The sequence below is a fragment of the Nilaparvata lugens genome, chromosome 7, assembly GCF_014356525.2.
Source record: "Nilaparvata lugens isolate BPH chromosome 7, ASM1435652v1, whole genome shotgun sequence".
Classification (NCBI taxonomy): domain Eukaryota; kingdom Metazoa; phylum Arthropoda; class Insecta; order Hemiptera; family Delphacidae; genus Nilaparvata; species Nilaparvata lugens.
In genome coordinates this window covers 30,423,572-30,444,403 of record NC_052510.1, presented here as the reverse complement: position 1 = coordinate 30,444,403, position 20,832 = coordinate 30,423,572, and the positions used below count along the sequence as shown (strand labels likewise).

At 35.8% G+C, this 20,832-nt stretch overlaps 1 protein-coding gene across 2 annotated transcripts in view; it reads left to right on the top strand.

The window, feature by feature from the left end:
- The window catches only part of LOC111062224, a 55,676-nt gene extending 41,586 nt beyond the window's left edge, over positions 1–14,090 (top strand). For both annotated transcript variants that reach the window (XM_039432511.1, XM_039432513.1), the window contains exon 13: positions 12,860–14,090. In XM_039432511.1, coding sequence (XP_039288445.1) covers positions 12,860–13,048 — 189 coding nt within the window. In that variant the 3' untranslated portion in view covers positions 13,049–14,090. The remainder of the gene's footprint in view (positions 1–12,859) is intronic.
- Positions 14,091–20,832: the final 6,742 nt, after the last annotated feature.

The window sequence follows — 20,832 nt, the reverse complement described above, 5'->3', positions numbered from 1 at the left end:
ACTTCAGAAAGACTTGATCAATCAGCTTCAAATTTTGAACACATATTATTCTTCGAACCATTTTACAGGTCAAGTTCGTTGGACAACAAAATTGACTCACTTCTCCGTTATTTTTCAGGATATAAAAATAACATTGAAAGTGCATAAGGAAAAAAATTGTTATGATTTATCATTTAGTCAACTGAAGAATTCATTGCATGCAATTACTAAAGTTCTTCCATTCATAACATCAGCTAAGGCTATTTAGGATCTATCACATGATTTCAGCTGGTTTATATACAACATAATTTACAACTTTTACATACATCAACAAAATGATACGGGTTAATATATTAATGTGTGGGTTTCGCCATTTATTACTTTTCTTGCCCCATTACCATAGGTAAGGGAAGTATTGCTTTCCGAAAAAAAATAAGGTACCCCAATTTCCAAATTTCTATACGTTTCAAGGTCCCCTGAATCCAAAAAAGTGGTTTTTGGGTATTGGTCTGTATGTGTGTGTGTGAGTGTATGTGCGTCTGTGTACACGATATCTCATTTCCCAATTAACGGAATGACTTGAAATTTGGACTTAAGGTCCTTACAATATAAGGATCCGACACGAACAATTTCGATCAAATGCAATTCAGGATGGCGGCTAAAATGGCGAAAATGTTGTCAAAAACAGGGTTTTTCGCAATTTTCTCGAAAACGGCTCCAATGATTTTGATCAAATAAATTTATATCTATAATAGTCATTAATAAGCTCTATCAACTGCCACAAGTTCAATATCTGTAAAAATTCTAGGAGCTCCGCCCCATCTATGCAAAGTTTCAGATACAATTTAAGCAAAAAATTTCGAGTGGAAAAGATTGAGCATGAAAATCTCTACAATTAATGTCCAGTAACATTTTCACATAAAATTGAAAATTAGCTCGAAATTCGAGAAAATGTTATTATTTCAATTGCAAACTGTTGACAACCGTTGATTCTATTAAATCATTCACTATGAAGAGATAGCAGACTTCGTGTGTCTCCAGCATTATTGTCCTGTCACCAGCTGGCTTGGATCTTTGAATATAGTAGACTTGAAATGCGCGTGAACACTAGCGTCAGGTGATAAATTTTCATAACGGCAAGGAAAGTTGTGTGAGTGCGCCATACCAGATTTTTTTCTCTTGGAACTCTGTAGCTACAGTAACTATATAAATCTATAGTAACTATAGTGGTATATATGTAAGAAGCTGGTTGCTCTACATTCACGCTTCTTCTTTCTAATCATATGAACCATATGACTTGTTAATAATTTACTAATGTTGTTTATCAAACTAACATCAGAGCTGATGAGAGAATCATTGAATGTTCATATTTGTACAGTTTAAGATTTATTGAGATTTATATTATAATTGACATTAAAATCGATTTTCTAAAGTAAATGAAAATCTTTCGTCAATTATTCATTTTAAGTAATATGTGCGAAGTAAGATCATTATAAATCGATTTTTTTGTTCAACATGCCGAAAAAAGGTAAGAGTGAATTTTCAATTGATATTGATAGGAAATTTGTTTTGGAAAAATTCTCGGGGAAAATTGGACAAAATGCAAAATTCTGGCTGGAAGATTTTGAGAAAGAATGTATCCGTTACAATATCCACAACGATGAAGAAAAAATAACATGTTTAAGACTATTTTTAGAAGGGAGTTCTGAAGATTGGTATACTTCCAACAAATATAAATTAGGATTGAAAAATTGGAATTTGTGGTTAAAAACATTTCTCCAAACTTTTTCTAATAAAGGCTGGTCAAATGTGAGATATGCATATTCATTCAAATACATTGAAAATTTTGGATCTATGCTTGATTATGCTTTGAAGAAGGAACGATTATTGCTTGAATGTGAGAGAACTATGACAGATGAATCTAGAATCTCACATATTGTTGTGGGACTACCAGTTCATATTCAGAATATATTAGATAAGGAAAATATCGAGACCACAGAAGATCTGATGAATGAGATTCAAAAATATGATTCATTCACAAACTCAAACGGACATAGTCATATAAATAGCCAGAAAAAAGACTCAACCAAGATGGAAGAGATAAGAAGAAAGAATCTTCCTTGTTCTGTATGTACAGCCTCTTGAAAACCAAATCGCTTTCATCCTGCAGAGATCTGTAGGAATAAAAATAAAACAGTGAATTTCACAACCTGTGAGGAAAATACACTCGATGTTGATAACTCAAAAAACTGAATAAGCCGGCGTGTAAGTTCATTCCATTGATTACAGTTAATGTACTAGTTGATAAAAAGAAGATTGTAAAAGGGGTTTATGACAGTGGCTCAAATATCACTCTAATAAATCAGAAAATTGTTGATGAGCTGAAGACAAAACTTATGAACGACCATAACCTTTTTCGAACTATTAGTGGTGTGAATTTTACAAATCGCCGGGCCAAAATTCCAATGAAAATCAATAAAATCGAAGAAATATTAGATGTATATGTTGTGAAGAACAATAATTTCTCTTATGACTTACTTCTTGGATTGGATGCAATAAAAAAGTTCAAATTGATACAGAATGAAAATTTAGAAATTTTACAGAAGGTTGATGACAAAACAGATGTTGAAAGATTGAATTATGAGTCATCTGTCTTCTCTGTAAATATGGAAAGCAATCTGAATTATCTTGATACTGAAAAGAGACAAACAATAACAAGGCTGATTGAAGGTTATGAATCACTATTTGCAAAACACAAATATGATGTAGGTGAGGTAAAACATGCAGAGGCAGAAATCAAACTTTCAGAAGATAGATATATTATTAAGAAGCCATACAGAACGTGTATCCCAGATAAAAAAGAAATAGAACAACAAATTTCAAAACTTTTAGAGGCAGGATTGATTGAATATTCAACTTCACCATTTGCATCTCCTGTTACAATTGCCTTCAAACGAGAAGAAAAAAAATCACGGCTATGTATTGACTTCCGGGAACTGAACAAAATTGTAATACCAGAGCCACAACCATTCCCAAGAATAGAAGATATAACAGTGAAGGCTGGTAATTGTAAATGGTACACAGTACTTGATGTTAATTCAGCATTCTGGACAATACCAATAAAAAAAGAAGACAGATTGAAAACTGCATTTGTGACCCACGAAGGCCATTATCAATGGTTACGGATACCATTTGGTTTGAAGACCGCGCCTGCAATTTTTCAAAGAATATTGGGTAACACTTTACAAAAAAATAAGTTGACTGATTTTTGTACTTGCTACATTGATGATATTTTAATATTTTCAAAGACATTTGAGGAACACTTGAAACATATAAACCTCGTACTTGATGCGGTTTATAAAGAAGGGTTCAAGCTGAAATTGGAAAAATGTAACTTTGCAAGGAGTTCAATTAAATATTTGGGACACATAATTGAAAATAACTCAGTCCGTCCACTCACTGACAGTCTCAAAGCAATTGAAAAGAGACAAACAACCGAAAACCAAGAAGAATGTAGGCCAGTCTAAGGGCAAAATAAATGTCTATTATAAATACATAGAGAATGCAGTGAAAGTTCTAGAACCTTTACAGCACAATCTACTGAGGAAGGACATATCTTTTATCTGGTCAGAGACATGTGATAAAGCTTTCCAAAACGTGAAGAAATACTTATGTTCTAGTCCCGTATTACAAATTTATGATTATGAAAAACCAGTATTCATTTTCACCGATGCCAGTGGAGAGGGATTTGGAGCTGTACTGAAACAACCAAAAGAAAATAATGAGCTTCATCCAGTAGCATATTTTTCAAAAAAACTGAGCCCTGCTCAAAAGAAGAAAAAAGCTATTTATCTGGAATGTATGGCTATAAAAGAGACAATTATGTATTGGCAATATTGGTTGATAGGACGGAAGTTTACAGTGATCACAGACCACAAACCATTGGAGAATCTCAGAGTGAAAGCACGAACCGATGAAGAATTGGGAGATCTTGTATACCACCTATCGCAATATGATTTCACATTGATATATAGCCCAGGAAAAGGAAATGTTGAAGCAGATACTTTATCAAGAAATCCAGTTTTAGAGCACTTTGAAGGAAATGAAGACATTTTAACAGTTGTGAATTTGATATCTATACAAGAAATAAAAGACGATCAAGAAAAAAACAAAGAAGCAATAATGAATAATAGGAATGTTGAATATAAAGAGGAAATATTCTACAAATGTATGAAAGGAAACAAAAGAATCTTCCTTTCTCAAGAAAAGGGTAAAGAATTGATTGAGAAAATTCATTTTCAACTAGGACATATCGGAACTCACCACACACTATTACACATACGTCCACATTACTACTTTTCCAACATGGATGAAATGGTCAAGCGCTATTGTGATTTGTGTCATATATGTAAGAAGAATAAAACAAGAAGAGGTCGCTCAATAGGATTACTTTCACAATTGGGTCCAGCTAGTGAACCGTATGAGATCATGTCGATAGATACTGTTGGAGGGTTTGGTGGAAACAACTCAACAAAACGATACCTACACATATTGGTCGATCACTTCTCTAGATATGCATTCACTTCAAGCTCTAGCGGTCAAACTACTAAAGAATACATTCGTTTGCTAGATCCTATCTTACAAAACCATTCTGTCAAGATCCTATTAGCTGATCAATATGCGTCTATCAAATCAAAAAAGTTTAGAGATTACCTACTCGAAAAAGGTGTTACAATGGTGTTCACATCGGTAGATTGCCCACAATCAAATGGTCTTAATGAGCGGCTAAACCAGACATTGGTGAATCGTATTAGATGCAAAGTGAATAGTCCAGAAGGAAGAACGCAGACGTGGTCGAAAATAGCGGAAAGTTGCACATCAGAATACAACAAGACAATCCATAGCACTACTAAATTTACACCAAGATATCTGCTATTGGGAGAGGATTTGGAAATAATACCATCACAACTGAGAAAAAAACGAATGTTACAAGAGAAGAAGTAGAAGTAGAAAAAGAAGAAGAAGAGGAAGAAAGAGAAATAATAAATATCTAATTGTTTTGAGAAAAAGAAAGAAAAACTGGCCAATGAACCATGAGCTAGGTCCAGCCACCCACACCACCCCTGATCCACCTGAAAACAGCCGCGCCAAACCGACGAGTCCCCTCAATTCGCCTCAGCTCAACAGGCAATGTGTTCCACAATCCACAAGCTGTCACAAGAAAGGACTTGTTGAACATGACTGTCCTATGCATTGGGACAGCCAGCAGATGGGGACCATGTCGGGTACCACCCCGACCAATGTCACTCAAGAAGTGAAAGTCTTCAGCTAAGTACTTGGGTGTCTGAGTTTTCAACACTTTATGCAAAAGGAGAACAGCATGGAATGACCTACATTCATGTAGCTTCATGAGTCCAAGTCGGTCAAATTATTCAGTCACATGTTCGTCCCGTCTGAGGTTGAAGATGAAGCGGACACAGTAGTTATGCGCACGCTGCATCCTCTGAAGTAGTTGAACAGTCATGTCAGTAGTTACAATGTCGCAATAGTTGAAAACCGGGAAAATCAAGGTCTTCACCAACATAACCTTTGTTGAAAAAGGAATAATGTCAAAAATCTTCTTCAACGTCTTGATCCCAGCAATCACCCTATTGCATGTCAACGTCACATGGTTTGTCCAGTCCAAGGTCTTAGTCATAGTGAGTCCCAAGTTTTTCACGTCTGAGCTGTACTCTAATTGTACGCCATTGATTGGAATATACGGTCCATCTGACAAGTCAAGTGTGTTCAGTAGTCTCGAATAACCAACCACGATTGCCTTTGACTTTGTCTCGTTCACCTTTAGCCCATTATTACTAGCCCAATCAAGTAAACGTACTAATTCGTCATTGATTTCCTCTACTGTCTTGTTGAAATCCTTTTTACTACAGTGTTTATAGATTTGCATGTCATCTGCATATAGATGATATTTGGTGGTTAGTAGAGATCTAGTCACGTCGTTTATGTATATGCTGAACAGCAGAGGACCCAAGACCGACCCCTGAGGCACCCCTCTATCCACAGTGCGCCACTGTGAAGAGACACCCTCCACTCTCCCACTCTGACACCGACCCTGCAAGTAAGACCTTACCCATACTACAGTGGTGTTTTAAAATCCCAATTTACGAAGTTTATACAAGAGGGTGGGGTGAAAAATGGAGTCAAAGGCCTTACTAAAATCAATTAATACTAGAACAGTTAACTGTCTACCATCCATAGCCCCGCGGATATCATCAGCAACTCTCAGCAGAGCCGAGGTGGTACTGTGACCACTACGGAACCCCGACTGGAAATCGCTAATCAAAGCAGAGCCATGAATGTACAGACTCATTTGAGAGTGAGCAATAATCTCCAGTACCTTTGACAGGACAGGCAATAAGCTGATAGGCCTATAATCTGAGGGAGTGAGAGGGTTAGGAATTTTGTTCAGAGGAATAACAATAGAGCGTTTCCAGTCTTCAGGAAAAACTGAAGTCATTAGTGAGGTGTTAATTAGATGGGTTAGGAAAGGAAGAATCATGGGAAGAAGGATTTTCAAAAACTTGATAGGGATACTATCAGCTCCAACAGCATTACTTTTTATTCTTCTAATAGCTAGAAAAACCTCCTGCTCAGTAACTCCAGAAAAGTGGAAGTCTTCATTTGATTGGATTTCTGGTAAGGAATTATAGTAAGCACGGGCTTGGTCCAAACCTACAGGGATATCAGTGAAAAAGTCATTGAGAGCGTCAAGTGAGTGAGCAACGATCGGTGGCTGCCTCTCTTTGCTGGCTCCAATCCCTCTTAGAACTCGCCATAATGATGATGTTGATGATCTCTTAGATGATATCAAATTTCGATAGAAGCCAGCCTTTGCGTTCCTGATCATTTGCTTACACGAGTTTCGTAAGCGCTTGTAACGATTAAAATCATCAGGAATCTTAGACTGCCTAGCCTTCTTACACCAATAATCACGATCACGCATCAACTGACGTATTTCCTCAGTGAGCCATGGAGCTGGGTCTCTGGTTACTCTACGGGTCTTAAGAGGGACGTGTTTTTCATAAAGGAAGAGGATATTGTCATTTATTACGTTCGACATTTGATTTACATCATTAGTATTGAAAATGCTCAGCCAGTCAAGATTAAATGTATCATTAAATAGAGTAGGAAGGTTAATATTGTTGTAATCTCTGTAGGTAATGATTTTCGGTTTAAGTTTAGGTCGCCTTATGTTGTAAACAAGGTAGATCAAGTCATGTGCTGAAAGTCCTGGGATAGGGATCTGCCCATGGTTCACAGCGGATTTCTTATCAGCGACGGCTACGAGATCTAGAAGCGTGTCCGAGGTGGATGTATGGTGAGTAGCTTGGAGAGGCAGCAGGGTCATACCATTCGCAAAGAACATAGTAGTCAGTTGCACCTTGTCATAAGTGTCAGGTCCAAGTAAGTCAGTATTAAAGTCACCCATGATAGCCACATGTTCATAGGGCACCATCAGCTCTAAAAGTGCCTCCTCAAACTCAGACATGAAGCCAATATGAGGCGGCCTGTAGCATACCGCGATCAACATTTTGACGCCATTGCTCTTAATTTCAAAAAACATATATTCAGGCCTTGATGCACGAGAATTATCGGACGAGAGTTTATGTACAGGGAGCAGAGCACGTTTAATGTACGCAGCAACCCCGCCGCCATTTTTGTGCAAACGGTCATTACGAATGAGCATGTAGTCATCAAGTGCAACAAGCCGATTCGGGATGGCAGGCTTTAGCCAGGACTCAGAGACTAGTATAATGTCGGAAACACAATCACTGAAAGTGCACCTGAACTCATCTATGTGACAAAGGAGTGATTGGGCGTTGACGTGAGTGATTTTTAGCTGATCGGGGAATGGGGAGACCGCCTGCTTGAGGACATCGCCGACATTCAGCGCGGCCACGCTATCATCCGGCCGAGCAGACAGAGTGATCGACACGGAACAGCAAGGTGGAACAGAGGCGGCAAGCGGCTGGGAGAAATAGCAGGACAAGAACAATAATATTGGCAAGCATCAAAGAGAAAAAGAAAGAAGAAGAAATGAACAGTTGAAAAGGAAATAAGATGAAAATCAAGAAAAACAAAGTATGGAAAATTAAATACATTCTTTTCTAGTAGTTTCGAAAATGGTGAGATATAATCAAAATGTTTCTTTGGACAGGCCTGTATAAATTCGGCTCCGTGCTAATCTAGTTATTAATACAAATAAGATCAATTGCACTATATATTATCGAAATAAATTATACATACTCCTTCTAACATATTCATTTATAAGTGCAGGTGAAATAAAATAGGAAGATAAGAAAAAAGTATTATCACTGATCTTGTGAGAATCTTAGAGGATTTATAAGAATAAAGCATCTTAATTGTTTTATTTGTAATTTTTTGCTAATTAAAGATTGCAGATAAAAAAAAAAGAATAACTACATAAATATATTTGTATAATTCTGGCAATAAACAATTATTATTATTTGTCTACTATATAAATGGAGATAATGCTTGGAAGGCAAAAATCAATAATAATAATAAAAAAATCTGAATTAAAAATATGGAATAAAAATAAATTAAATAAAAATTATAATATTCTGGGTAGAAATATGGAAACAAAAAATCGAGAGGGGGGAAAATACCTTATGAATCTATAATCTATACCATAAAGTAAAGATAGTTGAATTGTTCTTTTGTTCTATACTTTCTAGTGAATTCATGAACAGACGAAAGAATACTTATATTAATAATTCCATTATTAATATCCATATTATTATATATTACTATATTATTAAATCCCTATTAACATAGGGAAAAAGCACACTCCAATATGTAGTGGAAAGAGTTCATGATAAATAGAAGAAAGTCCAAAATATTAGAAAAACTACTCACTATGGAAACATGAAGTATGTTCTGCTTTAATAAAATTTATTAATTAGCATAGTTCAATAACTTATTGTTTGTTGATAACAACTCACCACTCACTTGAGCATATCCTCTCCCCCTCTCGCCACATGATCTTGCCATCAACAGTCCATGTATTCTTGATGCCCACTCTGCCAGCGACATCACGGAAAAGAGTATTACGCCGCCGAGTGAGCTCCTCTCTCACCGTTACCCCGGATCCCTTGAGCTGCCTCCTCGCCGCTATCACAGTACGCCGGGTCTGATAACTGACGAATTTAACAATAATTGCGCGTGGCCTGGCCTCAGTCTCACCAGGTCTCGAGTGAAGACGACCCACACGATGACAGCGATCGATCAGTGTTTCGTCAATCGAGAGCTTGAGTTTGTCACTACATAGTTTAGTGACAACTTCGGTAACGTTCTCGCCACTCTTCTCAGGAAGTCCGATAATCCGGATATTATTTCGACGCTGGTACTGCTCCTGAGCGTCCAATTTTCGCTCATACGCCTCAGCACGATCCACGGACGCCTTACTCATGTTTTGAATCTCAGTCTCCAATGATGCGATCCTCTCCTCCATTGCAGATAATCGAGGTTCACATTCGCTCAGAAATCGAGCCTTTATCATCTCGTCGAAACTATCATTGAGCTTTATGACAACTCGGTCGACAAGATTATTGACGAAAATATCATCTGATAAGAGTTCAGCAACGAATTCCTTTAGCACTGCTTTATCGGCCGGCCACCCCTCACCCTTGGTAGTCGATGATGAGGATGATGATGATGCTGGGCGTTCGGTCGATGACGAATTCTTATCGCCAGCAGTGGCCTTGGCTCCCCTTTTCCTCAGTGCAGCAGGCGAAGCATTTGGCATGATTGAAAAATTAAATCGTTCAAATCACAACAATCAATCAAGGTAGAAATTTGAAATTAGGGAATAGTGTATATGAACACACACTGCACAAGTCTGCCAAAAATTAGCACTCGATCACCACGAAAACTCACAAAACCATAGAAAGAAACAGGAGCCGAAGTGAACTACGTCAGGCCGTTAACATTATCCTTGAGAGAGAGAGAGAGAGAGAGAGAGAGAGAGAGAGAGAGAGAGAGAGAGAGAGTGAGTGTCAGAGATGTTGAAGCGACAAAGTAATATTTGAAGAGTAATTTTCATTTCAAATAGGATCCCCAATGAAACCTACTATCAAATTATTCTTGTAAGAGAAATATTTAGCTGTTCTCATAACTTTCATCAACTCTGTATAATTAAAAGTTGCGGGTTTCAAAGATTCCAATTCAACAGCTCTTGAGCGTGTTCTCCAACCTAGGGGGTCACTAGTATACCAATCGGACAAAAGAGTCAATCGCTTTCCAAGTTTATAACTTTCATTCTTCAGAACATGTTCACAAATTATTCTTCAGAAATTATCTTGAATGAATCGATCATTATTAAGAAGAATCAACAAATAATATATCAGTTATAGTCTACCGGGATAGCTTGAATCACAGCTAGCTATCCTCTGCAGAAGGCGGTGGTTACAGAATGTTGGCAACTCTGCCATCCTATCATTTCCAGTGGTCTTTTAACGTGAATCTCACTACAGGTCTTCCGCTCCCGCAAAAATGAGTTTTGTTACATTTCAGCATCTTAAGCAATGTTAAAGTTATAGCATTTTAATTTGTTGTATTTTATCGTGGCCAATGTTGGACCAGTAGGCTACTATAATCAATACTATGGTTTAGACTCTTTTCTCTTCTTTTTGTTGTCCTAATATTTCTTCTCATTCTTTATTATTTTATTATTTCTCATTCTCTAAAGCTGCGTACAGACTGAGTAATAATTTATTATTGACTAGCAGGTAGCCCGTGCTCCGCAAGGTCTGTTCAAGGCACAAATTAAATTTAGTTTTATAGTTCCTTGCTGATATTGAAAGTATTAGTAACTGTATAATAATAATTTACAATAGAAAACTGATTAGATTGGGCTTTCATCTTACGTTAACTTTGGATCAGAAATTGAATAAATCTGTTCTAATTATTCAAATTAATAAATTATTCGATTAACAAAAATGAAAATAGGACTTCAACCATCCTATATTTTTTGAGATTCTTTATGAAAAATTTCAAGTCAATAAGTTTAGTAGATCAGACGTGATGATGCGTCAAACATTTCTATCCTGTACATTTAAAAGCCAGCTTTTTTATTTATTAGCACTCTTTTATATTATATATTCAACGATCCATAGGAAACCCAGCTGATGAGGTGACAATAATGTTGTAATAAGCGCGCAACAATCTTGCCAAGCACTCAGCCCCTCTGTTTGCGAGCACAGTTAGCCCAGTCAATAAAGGGTTGAAGAGGCAAATTTTTACAAGAAAAGTTTTGACTTCGCAGCTCTGTTTAGGGTGAGCATATCAAAAGTCCCTACCCCCAACCTAAGTGCTAACCTGTTGTGGGGGTGGGATGGTTTGAAGGTACCATTTTTTGTGTTCTCGCATATATTTCGAAAAAGGTGCATCTTATGGACATGACTATTTTATTGTACAAACAGCATCAAATTTTCTTCAATTAAATGTTTAATTTTCACTATTTTACGCATTTTCCCACGACTGTAGCAGCAGTTTTAGTGATGAGTGTGAAAACTTCAGTTTTGCAACAATAGATCGATTGACAACGGAATTTATAGGGAATGCTTGAAACAATTTAAAATTTGCAGCTTTGTTGAGACTATAGTTTGTATAAAATAAGTTGATTGGCCCTCCATCCGAATAAATTACAGGGTTAAATTGCAACTTTCTCAAATTCCCAATTTAACGTCAGTATTGGATGTAGAATATCATCACCGATATGCCAGTAATGCTAAAAAGTTTCAGTGTTGAAGGATTAAAAGGAAATTTAACTTTTTTGATGAAATTGGAAAATTTGTTTTCCTTTTGAATATCACTTCTCTCAGAATCATGAGGTGTCGTAATGCGTGAGAATGCTATATCAAAATAACGGGAAGAATGTCTCATTTCTATTGGTTTCTGGATCATTTTCATCCGACCCTTAGTTATTTTTTAATTTATGACTATGTTCATTAATGTCGAGACATTTCGAGCAGAAAACATGAAATTTTTGACATTCTGAAAACTTTTTTGTTTTGATACCTTCTCACCTTGGAATTTTCTTCCAAAAATTTCCATCTATACCCTTCTTAGAGCCTGGACTACTTGGCGAATCCTTTTTTGAGAAACGTTGGTGAGACGCATGTTGCGCATGTCTCTAAACAGCTTTAGATTGCCACCGTTTAATTCAATCTATGGAATTGACCAACTCCTAGTTAACTTACTTAACTTTACTTCTTCGGTCCTCCCAACGGTCCTATGTCCGAGGAGTCTTCGTTAGTTAATTAACTTGTCACTTGTCTAATGTATTAGCTTTCCTCAGTTTTTTTTAATAGTGCTGTGAATTGTTTTACTCGTTAGCATGTAGATTTCAGGAACATATTGATTTATGATTTTGACTGTTGCTAACTGAATTGGAAACTTGTAGTCTCTTGAAGGAAGCTATGGATTTCATAAAAATTATGAAGACTTTTTTTGTCACATGCATTTTTATTTACATTTTCCATTTGGTCCCATACCGTATGTTTAAATTAGATTGGGTTATTGCTTTATTATCTTTGAAACACTTGAACTTCCGTCCGTCCTCATTTACTTTCTCCCTGTGAATTTTACAAACTGACAAACATCTACGACAAACATGCTTCGTAAAATTGATTAAAATATTAACTATGATTTTTATTAATTGGATCAAGTATGAGATATTAGTTGATTAATTGGTGTAATATAAACCAGCTAATTGATCATAATCGAAATAAATTCCGTAATCAAATCTTATCTGAATCCTGTACTTGTTATTTTCTTGAATGACTGTTATGTTGAACAGAAAAATCCTGCAAATGCGGAATCCAGTAAGCCTCGAACCGCCAAACTCTTGGATGGCAACATCATCAAATATATCAGTGGAGAGAAAACCCAACACATGTTAAAACAAGGAAATGTGAAAGTTTTTAGCCGATTGAAAACCAACCCGCCTTCAGAGGATGCCAAAGACAGTGTTATAACTCTAGATTAATAATAACAAATTGTTAAAACCATATTCTATTCAAAATGAGATATAAAAATCATTGTTATGATTGTATAGGAATATTTTTAATTGTTTCGTCCTTGTGATTGATACTTTTATCAGTTTTGTATATTTTTTAGTTACTTTTAATAACACAATTTTCCACCTTATTCCGAACTACAATTATTTATGTTCCAGTTGATTTTTATAAATATTGATTTAGGTCTCATAATTATTATTGGATTTTTGTAATTGTACATCACATCACAAATGAGAATGGCGCACTCCTGGTTCAACTTGCAGCAGAACAGAATCTCTCAGTTGCTAGTACCAAATTTCCTCACAAAAAAATACACAAAGGAACTTGGAGAGTGCCTGGCTCAGATGTGGTCAATCAAATCGACCATGTTTTGATATCCAGGAGACATGCTACCTCAATAACTGATTTTAGGTCTGCAAGAGGACCCAATTGCGAATCTGACCACTACATGGTGGTGACAAAGATTTCAGAAAGGTTATCCATGATTGAAAATGTAACTGGCGAAAGGAAACAAAAGTGTAACGTGGAGGCTTTGAAGCAGATGCAGACCAAGAATGCCTATCAGAGAGCAATAAGCCAGAAAATAGATATCTGGGAGCAAGAGACCTCAGTAGATGATGAGGAGGAAAATCTGGACAGTCTTTGGGGAAAACTGAGAGACGTTATCATCGATTCTGCAAATGAAACTATTGGAAGAGGAACAAGGCAAAGGAATGCTGAATGGTATGATCAAGAATGCAAGGCAGCTATTGAAGATAGGAATAGGCTGAGGTTGGCTGTGATGCAAAGGTCAACAAGAGGCAATGTGGAAATCTACACAGAGAGCAGGCGGAAAGAAAAAATATAATTAGAAAGAAAAAACGTGAATATCTCAAAAAACAACTAGAAGGAATAGAGAATCTACGAGCACAGAATGAAACAAGAAAATTTTATCAAACTGTGATGAGTAAAGGGTTTCAACCAAGGACCAACATGTGCAAAAGTAAAGATGGCGAAGTGATTCCTGAAGAATCGAAAGTACTAGACAGATGGGCGGAACATTTGCAGCAAGTACTGAATGGGAATGGAGATAAGAGACCAACATATCTGGACCGACCCCCTGCTATCATACAGCTGATATTGCGCAAGTGCAAACTCCTACTAAGGCACAAGTAGTAGAGACAGTGAAAAAACAAAAGAACTGCAAATCACCTGGAGAGATGTGGAAAAGTGGAGGTGATAAGGTGATTGATGAAATATTTCAATTGATTCTTATGATATGGAGGAGGGAAGAGTTACCCAAGGAGTGGAGCATGGGTGTGATCTGTCCCATCTATAAGAAAGCTGGTTTGTGGCAAGTATAGAGGAATCACGCTATTGAATGTTGCCTACAAAATACTATCCTCAATCCTCCTAGAAAGAATGAGCTCCCTATCTGAAAGAATAGTTGGTGAATACCAATGTGGCTTCCGTCCGAGAAGAGGAATCACTAATCAAATTTTTGCAATACGCCAACTGATGGAAAAGTGTACAGAATTTAATGTAGACTTACACACATGTTATTTGTTGGCTACAAACAGGCATTCGACTCTGTGATTATTAAAAATCTGTTGGAAGCACATGAAACTTTCGGTTTCCCTGGAAAAATTATAAGACTGGCGTCCATGATTTTGTCAAGCAACATTGCTAAAGTACTTGTCGGAGGTAGAACAAGCAGAGCATTTCAAATTGGACAAGGATTAAGACAGGGAGACGCACTATCTGCACTGCTTTTTAACCTAGCTCTGCATAAAGTGGTGGAAAATCTTAATTTGACAGGGAATATCATTTTCAAATTCAAGCAAGGACTAGCCTATGCTGACGACATTGTATTAGTGGCTCGTAATGTAGTTGCTCTGAAAGAAATGTTTCTCACATTAGAGAAGGAAGTGCTAGAGATAGGACTTGGTATCAACACCAACAAAACCAAGTACATGAAAGTTACGTCATCTCTGACAAGGAGAACAAATGAAGATTTTATTTATATATCTCGGCACAGAGCTCAATAATGTGGGTAACAACCTCAGCTGTGAAATTATAAGAAGGATTGAACAGGGCAACAGAGCATATTATGCAAACAAAAATATGATGAAATCTAGACAACTAATGGACCAAAACAGAACACAGAAACAGATGCTTGTTGGACGAATGGAAGGAACCAGGAGAAGAGGTCGCCCCAAAACCCGCTGGCTTTAAGATGTGGAGAAAGATCTGGCGTGCTTGGAAGTGAGAAACTGGAGGAGGCGAGCAGGTGATAGAGGTGATTGGAGGCGAATTGTTGAGGAGGTCAAGGTCCACATAGGGCTGTAGCGCTTCGTAAGTAAGTAAATTACATCACATCATACAATATTTTGAATATTGATTCTGTGTACGAAAATGTAATAATATCAAGCTCTGTTTGATTAATAATTTATTTTTTAGTTTCTTATTTGTTGATACATTGTCAATTTTTAGTTCAATTAATATCAAGCATCTACTGTGTAATTTTTGTTTATTGTGGATTATTGATTGTATTGTTTATTGAATTTTTATTGATTCTGTGTACGAAAATGTAATAATATCAAGCTCTGTTTGATTAATAATTTATTTTTTAGTTTCTTATTTGTTGATACATTGTCAATTTTTAGTTCAATCAATATCAAGCATCTACTGTGTAATTTTTGTTTATTGTGGATTATTGATTGTATTGTTTATTGAAATTGTTAATGGTAATAGATATTATTAGTGTACATATTGTGGGAAGTTGTACTTTTGAAGCATTGGATTTCTCTTTCCTACAGTTGTCAAACATGACTGAAAAAAATGTTGATGAGGATAGATATAAAACATGACTTTTAATAAAAGTATTTCACTTCAATTTCAATTGGTAATAGGACTCGTATGGAGCAGCATATGCAGAGCTGATAATCGCTGCGCCGCTAACCGCCTCATAAGCTGAGACGCTTAAAATTTTAGCTGAGACGCTGAGAATTTTATGTCTGTAAGGAATGGCGTGAATTTTGTCATAGATTGTCTCTCGCTTCTTGATTGCTACCTTATTATGTCCTTTTTTCCATGGATCTTCACTATTGCTGTCATTGCCATTAGCATTGAAATCAGTAATGATACTGTTTGTCTTCTAATTCAACCTTGCTCAGAAATTTGAATTTTGAACCGGAACTGAACTGATTTTCTTCCCAATTTTAATAACAATTTGACATCTTTGACAAAGTTTGACTCATTAAATGTTTGATATATTAGAGTCGTTTGATAAAGGAAATTATTTGTTTTTTTGAATGCAATACCGTTGAACCTCATCTGACGTAAAATTTACATTCTTTCTGGCTTTTTTATAAAATTGTCAAGTTTCAGAAACATTGTCACTATTTCCATTGAACCAATACAGAGATTTTTTTTGAAATAACTTATTCTGTGTGCTTTAATTGGTGCAGTAATAACAAATTTCCAGTCAATTGTAAAAAAGTATTTCTTCAAAATTTAGTTAACCTATTACAGAAGTTTTTAGCAGGCCCGCCCAAATACATTTTTTTAAACCTGAAAACAAAGAATTTAAACTGATCTATTGATCTTTACCGTATTGTTTAAATACAGCATGTTGTCCACAATTCATTCCTTAAATACCTCACTCTTGTACCCCACAAACAGCATCACACCTTCCTCCTTCTACTCAACAGAAACAACCATGGTGTGAAAATGGGCGTTACTGGAAACCTTGACCTACAAAGTGTGAGATCCTACAATGTTAGTGTAGGCTTAAATTTTAAAAATGATTAATTACTATGTTCATATTAGAATATTTAAGTGAAATGGAAGAGCATGTCCAAATATCCTGCATCAAGTAGGCCTATTGTAAATCTGTTCCCCATAGGGATAAGCTTTGTCAAATCATTGTTATTGCATTCAAAATGATGTCTTAATATAACTGTATTTTCAAAGGAAAATAATGTATTTGCACGAAATATATTGAAGTTTGTGTGTTGTATTATTTGTGTAGGCTCTATGAAATTTATTCCATTTCATTGAAATGTATATTCCAAAATTTGTAAAAAGAAATGCCAATGAGTTTGTATGTGATATTTTCATTTTAAATATAATAATCACTGGGAACTGTCAATTTTATTTATTCCTAAATGGCTTTTATCAAACTAAGTGCTCAGAAAAGACTCCTATATTATTCTATTTTCCCATTATAATACTTTTGAGCATAGCGGCATAGGTAAGGTATGCGCATACTGAGAGTACCACCAAGGCTCCTAGAATAATAAGCTAAAAAAATTTGGAAAAATGGTTCTACAGTTGATCAAATTTAGTTGTTTGTTTACTAAGGCCCATGTTATACGAGCGCTAATGCAACGTTGCTTACTAATACGTTGGCAACGCTGAACCAATTTATATACAGCGTTTTTGGCGCACACTATGGTAGTACCATTGCCCAGTTAACACAACGCTAAAAACGCCGCGGCATTAGCGCTGGTATAACATGGGCCTAAAATAAGTTGAGACTTGGCTCTCCATACGAAGAAATTACAGCGTTGCCGAATTGTGAATGCAACTTCCTCAGATGCATAATTCAACCACAGAATAGTATGTTCTATCTTTGATATCATCCCAGATATTCCAGTAATGCTGGAAACGTTTCAGGGTTGAAGGATTAGATGAAATTACCTTATTTTTTCATGAAATTGAAAACTGCGAAAATATGTTTTCCTACAGTTACCTTGAAAAGTGGCCATTCCTGCACTGATTACAGAACGCAAAGAATCACTTTTCCGCTCTAGTGCGGGAAAAATTTTTTCGCCCCACTTGGATGTAATGAGCTGGTTTTCGTGCGTCATATGGAGGCCGAAAATGACTGTTTTCTGACCAGGCCGGTAAAAGTTTTACGGCCCTAGGGCTGTAAAATAACCTTGAAGTCAGCTGATTCTGATTTGATGTGAACGTGTTTACAAAATGGTTTATGAAACGGGATCAGTTTATGCTTCTAGAGTTGAATAAGTATTCTGCAATAAGATAATATCATTTTATTTGGATGAATAGATTTATAAATTATTCAAATTCGATTTTCAGAGTAGGATAGAACTTCTAACCTAAACTTCCGAAGTCAACGACAACAAGCATTGTTGACGTTTACATTCAGATTGGCCAAATTTCAGTGCTAAAACAGCTGATCAAAAAATTTTTCATTATTTGTGTTTATTATTCAAGAATCAAAACATTTATAATAAAATCATCTTATTGTCAATTGGAAGAATAAAAAGTATAAACTCAACCTCTTACATAATTGAACATAATCTTTTAGGTTACTTAGACAAATCAGAATAAAAAATAAAAATACTTGGACAATTTCCTGATATTCAGATTACCTCAGATTTGCTAGAGCTATGACCTTCCTTCGCTTTCGGAAGTGCCTAATAAACAATAAATTATTCTCATATTTATATTGTTTATTTTTCTGTGTGGCGAAAAATAACGTTCTCACCTTGGGCAAAAATGTGTTTCTGGCTCTCAATCTTTTCTAGTCCTCGGCCTACGGCCTCGGACTTGAAAACCGATTTCGAGCCAGAAAAGTCTCATTTTCGGCCCTAGGTGCGAAATATACTATTCCTGCACTCCACATTTGCAACATGGCAACACAAAATAGTTGGTGGGTTATATGGAGGATTAGTGCACGAAAACAAAAATTATGTTGGTAACAATGACTGTGGTTAGATTATAGATTTAGATAAGAATAATTTCAATGGCTACCCTACATTTATGATAAGATCCCAATCTAGAAATCCAAAACAAGAGTAATGTTTATTAAATTATAATTAAATAATAACTCATCATCATATAATGAATAATGTTTATTTTCTATTGACCGTTATTATTTTAATATTTTTATAATTATTTCAACTATAAGCAATGAGAAATGTAGCAAACACACATTATGTAATTCGAATTTTCAGGTTAAATAATTACCGTTCAAAATCCATGTCAATAAAATTAATAAAATAACATTAGAATATACTACAATAAAATATTTTCTGTTGTCTATGTTATTTTATAAATATTTTTTAGTTTACTTATATTATTTTTCGGTAATTTAGTAAGTTAACCATGTCTAAATATCTGAATAAGGTTTTTAGTTGGATGAAACGAAGTTAGGTACGATTCTTCCCGCTAGGTCGCGCGCTTGTTGGTTCAGCCATTCAGCCATGCTGTTGGCGTGTATTTTGAATACAATTTTTTGTTTTATCTGTATTTTTTCTGATTCTTGAATGAATAAAGATGAGAACTTTGGCTGAGAATTTTCAACTTCAATTGGATTATTTATTTTAAATGAATTAAGTTTGTTATTAATAACAGCATCACACACACAAACATTTGATGGGTTTCAGCCATCATTTTATCCATAATTACCCACTTTTCATATTCAATGGTAACTGTAGGAAAAATTAAATGTGAAATACGTGCACAAAGTTCCTCTGCTGCACTCAAGAAACCATTCCGCCCTCGCCTACGGCTCGGGCGTAAACGTTTCTTTCGGTGCAGCAAACTGTCACTTTGCGCACTAGTTGCACAAATAACTATTTTCTACAACTGCGCGTAAAGAAAGAATTTACATACTCAATTCTCTTCGTAAAACAGCTTATTTCCAAGGAGAATCTACTTTTTCGCTCGCTAACCATCTGCGCATGCGCAGTAGATTTTTTTTACGCTCGCAATCATTCGCGCATGCGCAGAAGAGTTTCTTTAAGCTTGCTAATCAGCTGATGATAAGCAGCTCACCAAAAGACAAACCACTCTCTGTCAGATCTTAACCTAAAAAGTCGGTAATTGTACCGATTCTACAGTTATGATGGATATCAGTGTAGACGAATTATTATAAACTCCGCCAGATATAAGTGATTGAACAGGTTTGTGCAGTTGTAGAAAAAAATTTATATGTAATTCGCGCGTAATGATTCTTTATCGCTCTTGCAAAATTATCACTGTTTTGCGCGAGGGATAAAGTCGCGCATTATGCTCTTAATACATAAATAGCTATTTTCTTTTGAATATTACTTCTCCCAGAAATATTGGGTATTGTAAAGAGTAAGAATTTTATATCAAACTAGCAGGTAACCTGTGCTTTGCAATTTTGTGTTGTAAAATGCAATCTCCTTATGTGCTAGATACAGAGTGGCTCCAAAATCATTTTGGCTATCATTTTTTTTCACTGACTTCATAACGTGAATCTCACTATACTACCGTAGTGATTTTTAATCGGGTACCGTAGGTATTCATTTTACTGGAAACAATCAAAAGATATGATTACCTAGGTACTCTAAAACTAAATACCATCCAAAATTTCTGGGGTTTTGAATCAACATAAACACTCATATAATATAAATGAGTGGCTCCCCCCTGGAGCCGCGACTGATCTCATTATGTATCTCAAGAATTCTGGCCCATCCCTGGCTGAGGTTGATGTCACCAGCGCTACGGTACCTAGATCATTTTTGTGTGAGGTGTAATGTTGATGAATCTCGTAATTTTTTGTAAGTTGAGGCTATCGAAAATAACTATTTTTGTACGGCAGCTTGTGTGTTGGGATTGAAAGAGTCAATTTCTTATTTAAACTATCCATAAAATAATTGACTTGTAGCCTACAATCACTTCCTATTAAACTTTTGATTGAAATGTCATAAATTTATAATGTTAGCTATCCTACATAAAATTAGAACAGTTTCATAAAACTTATATTGGGCTT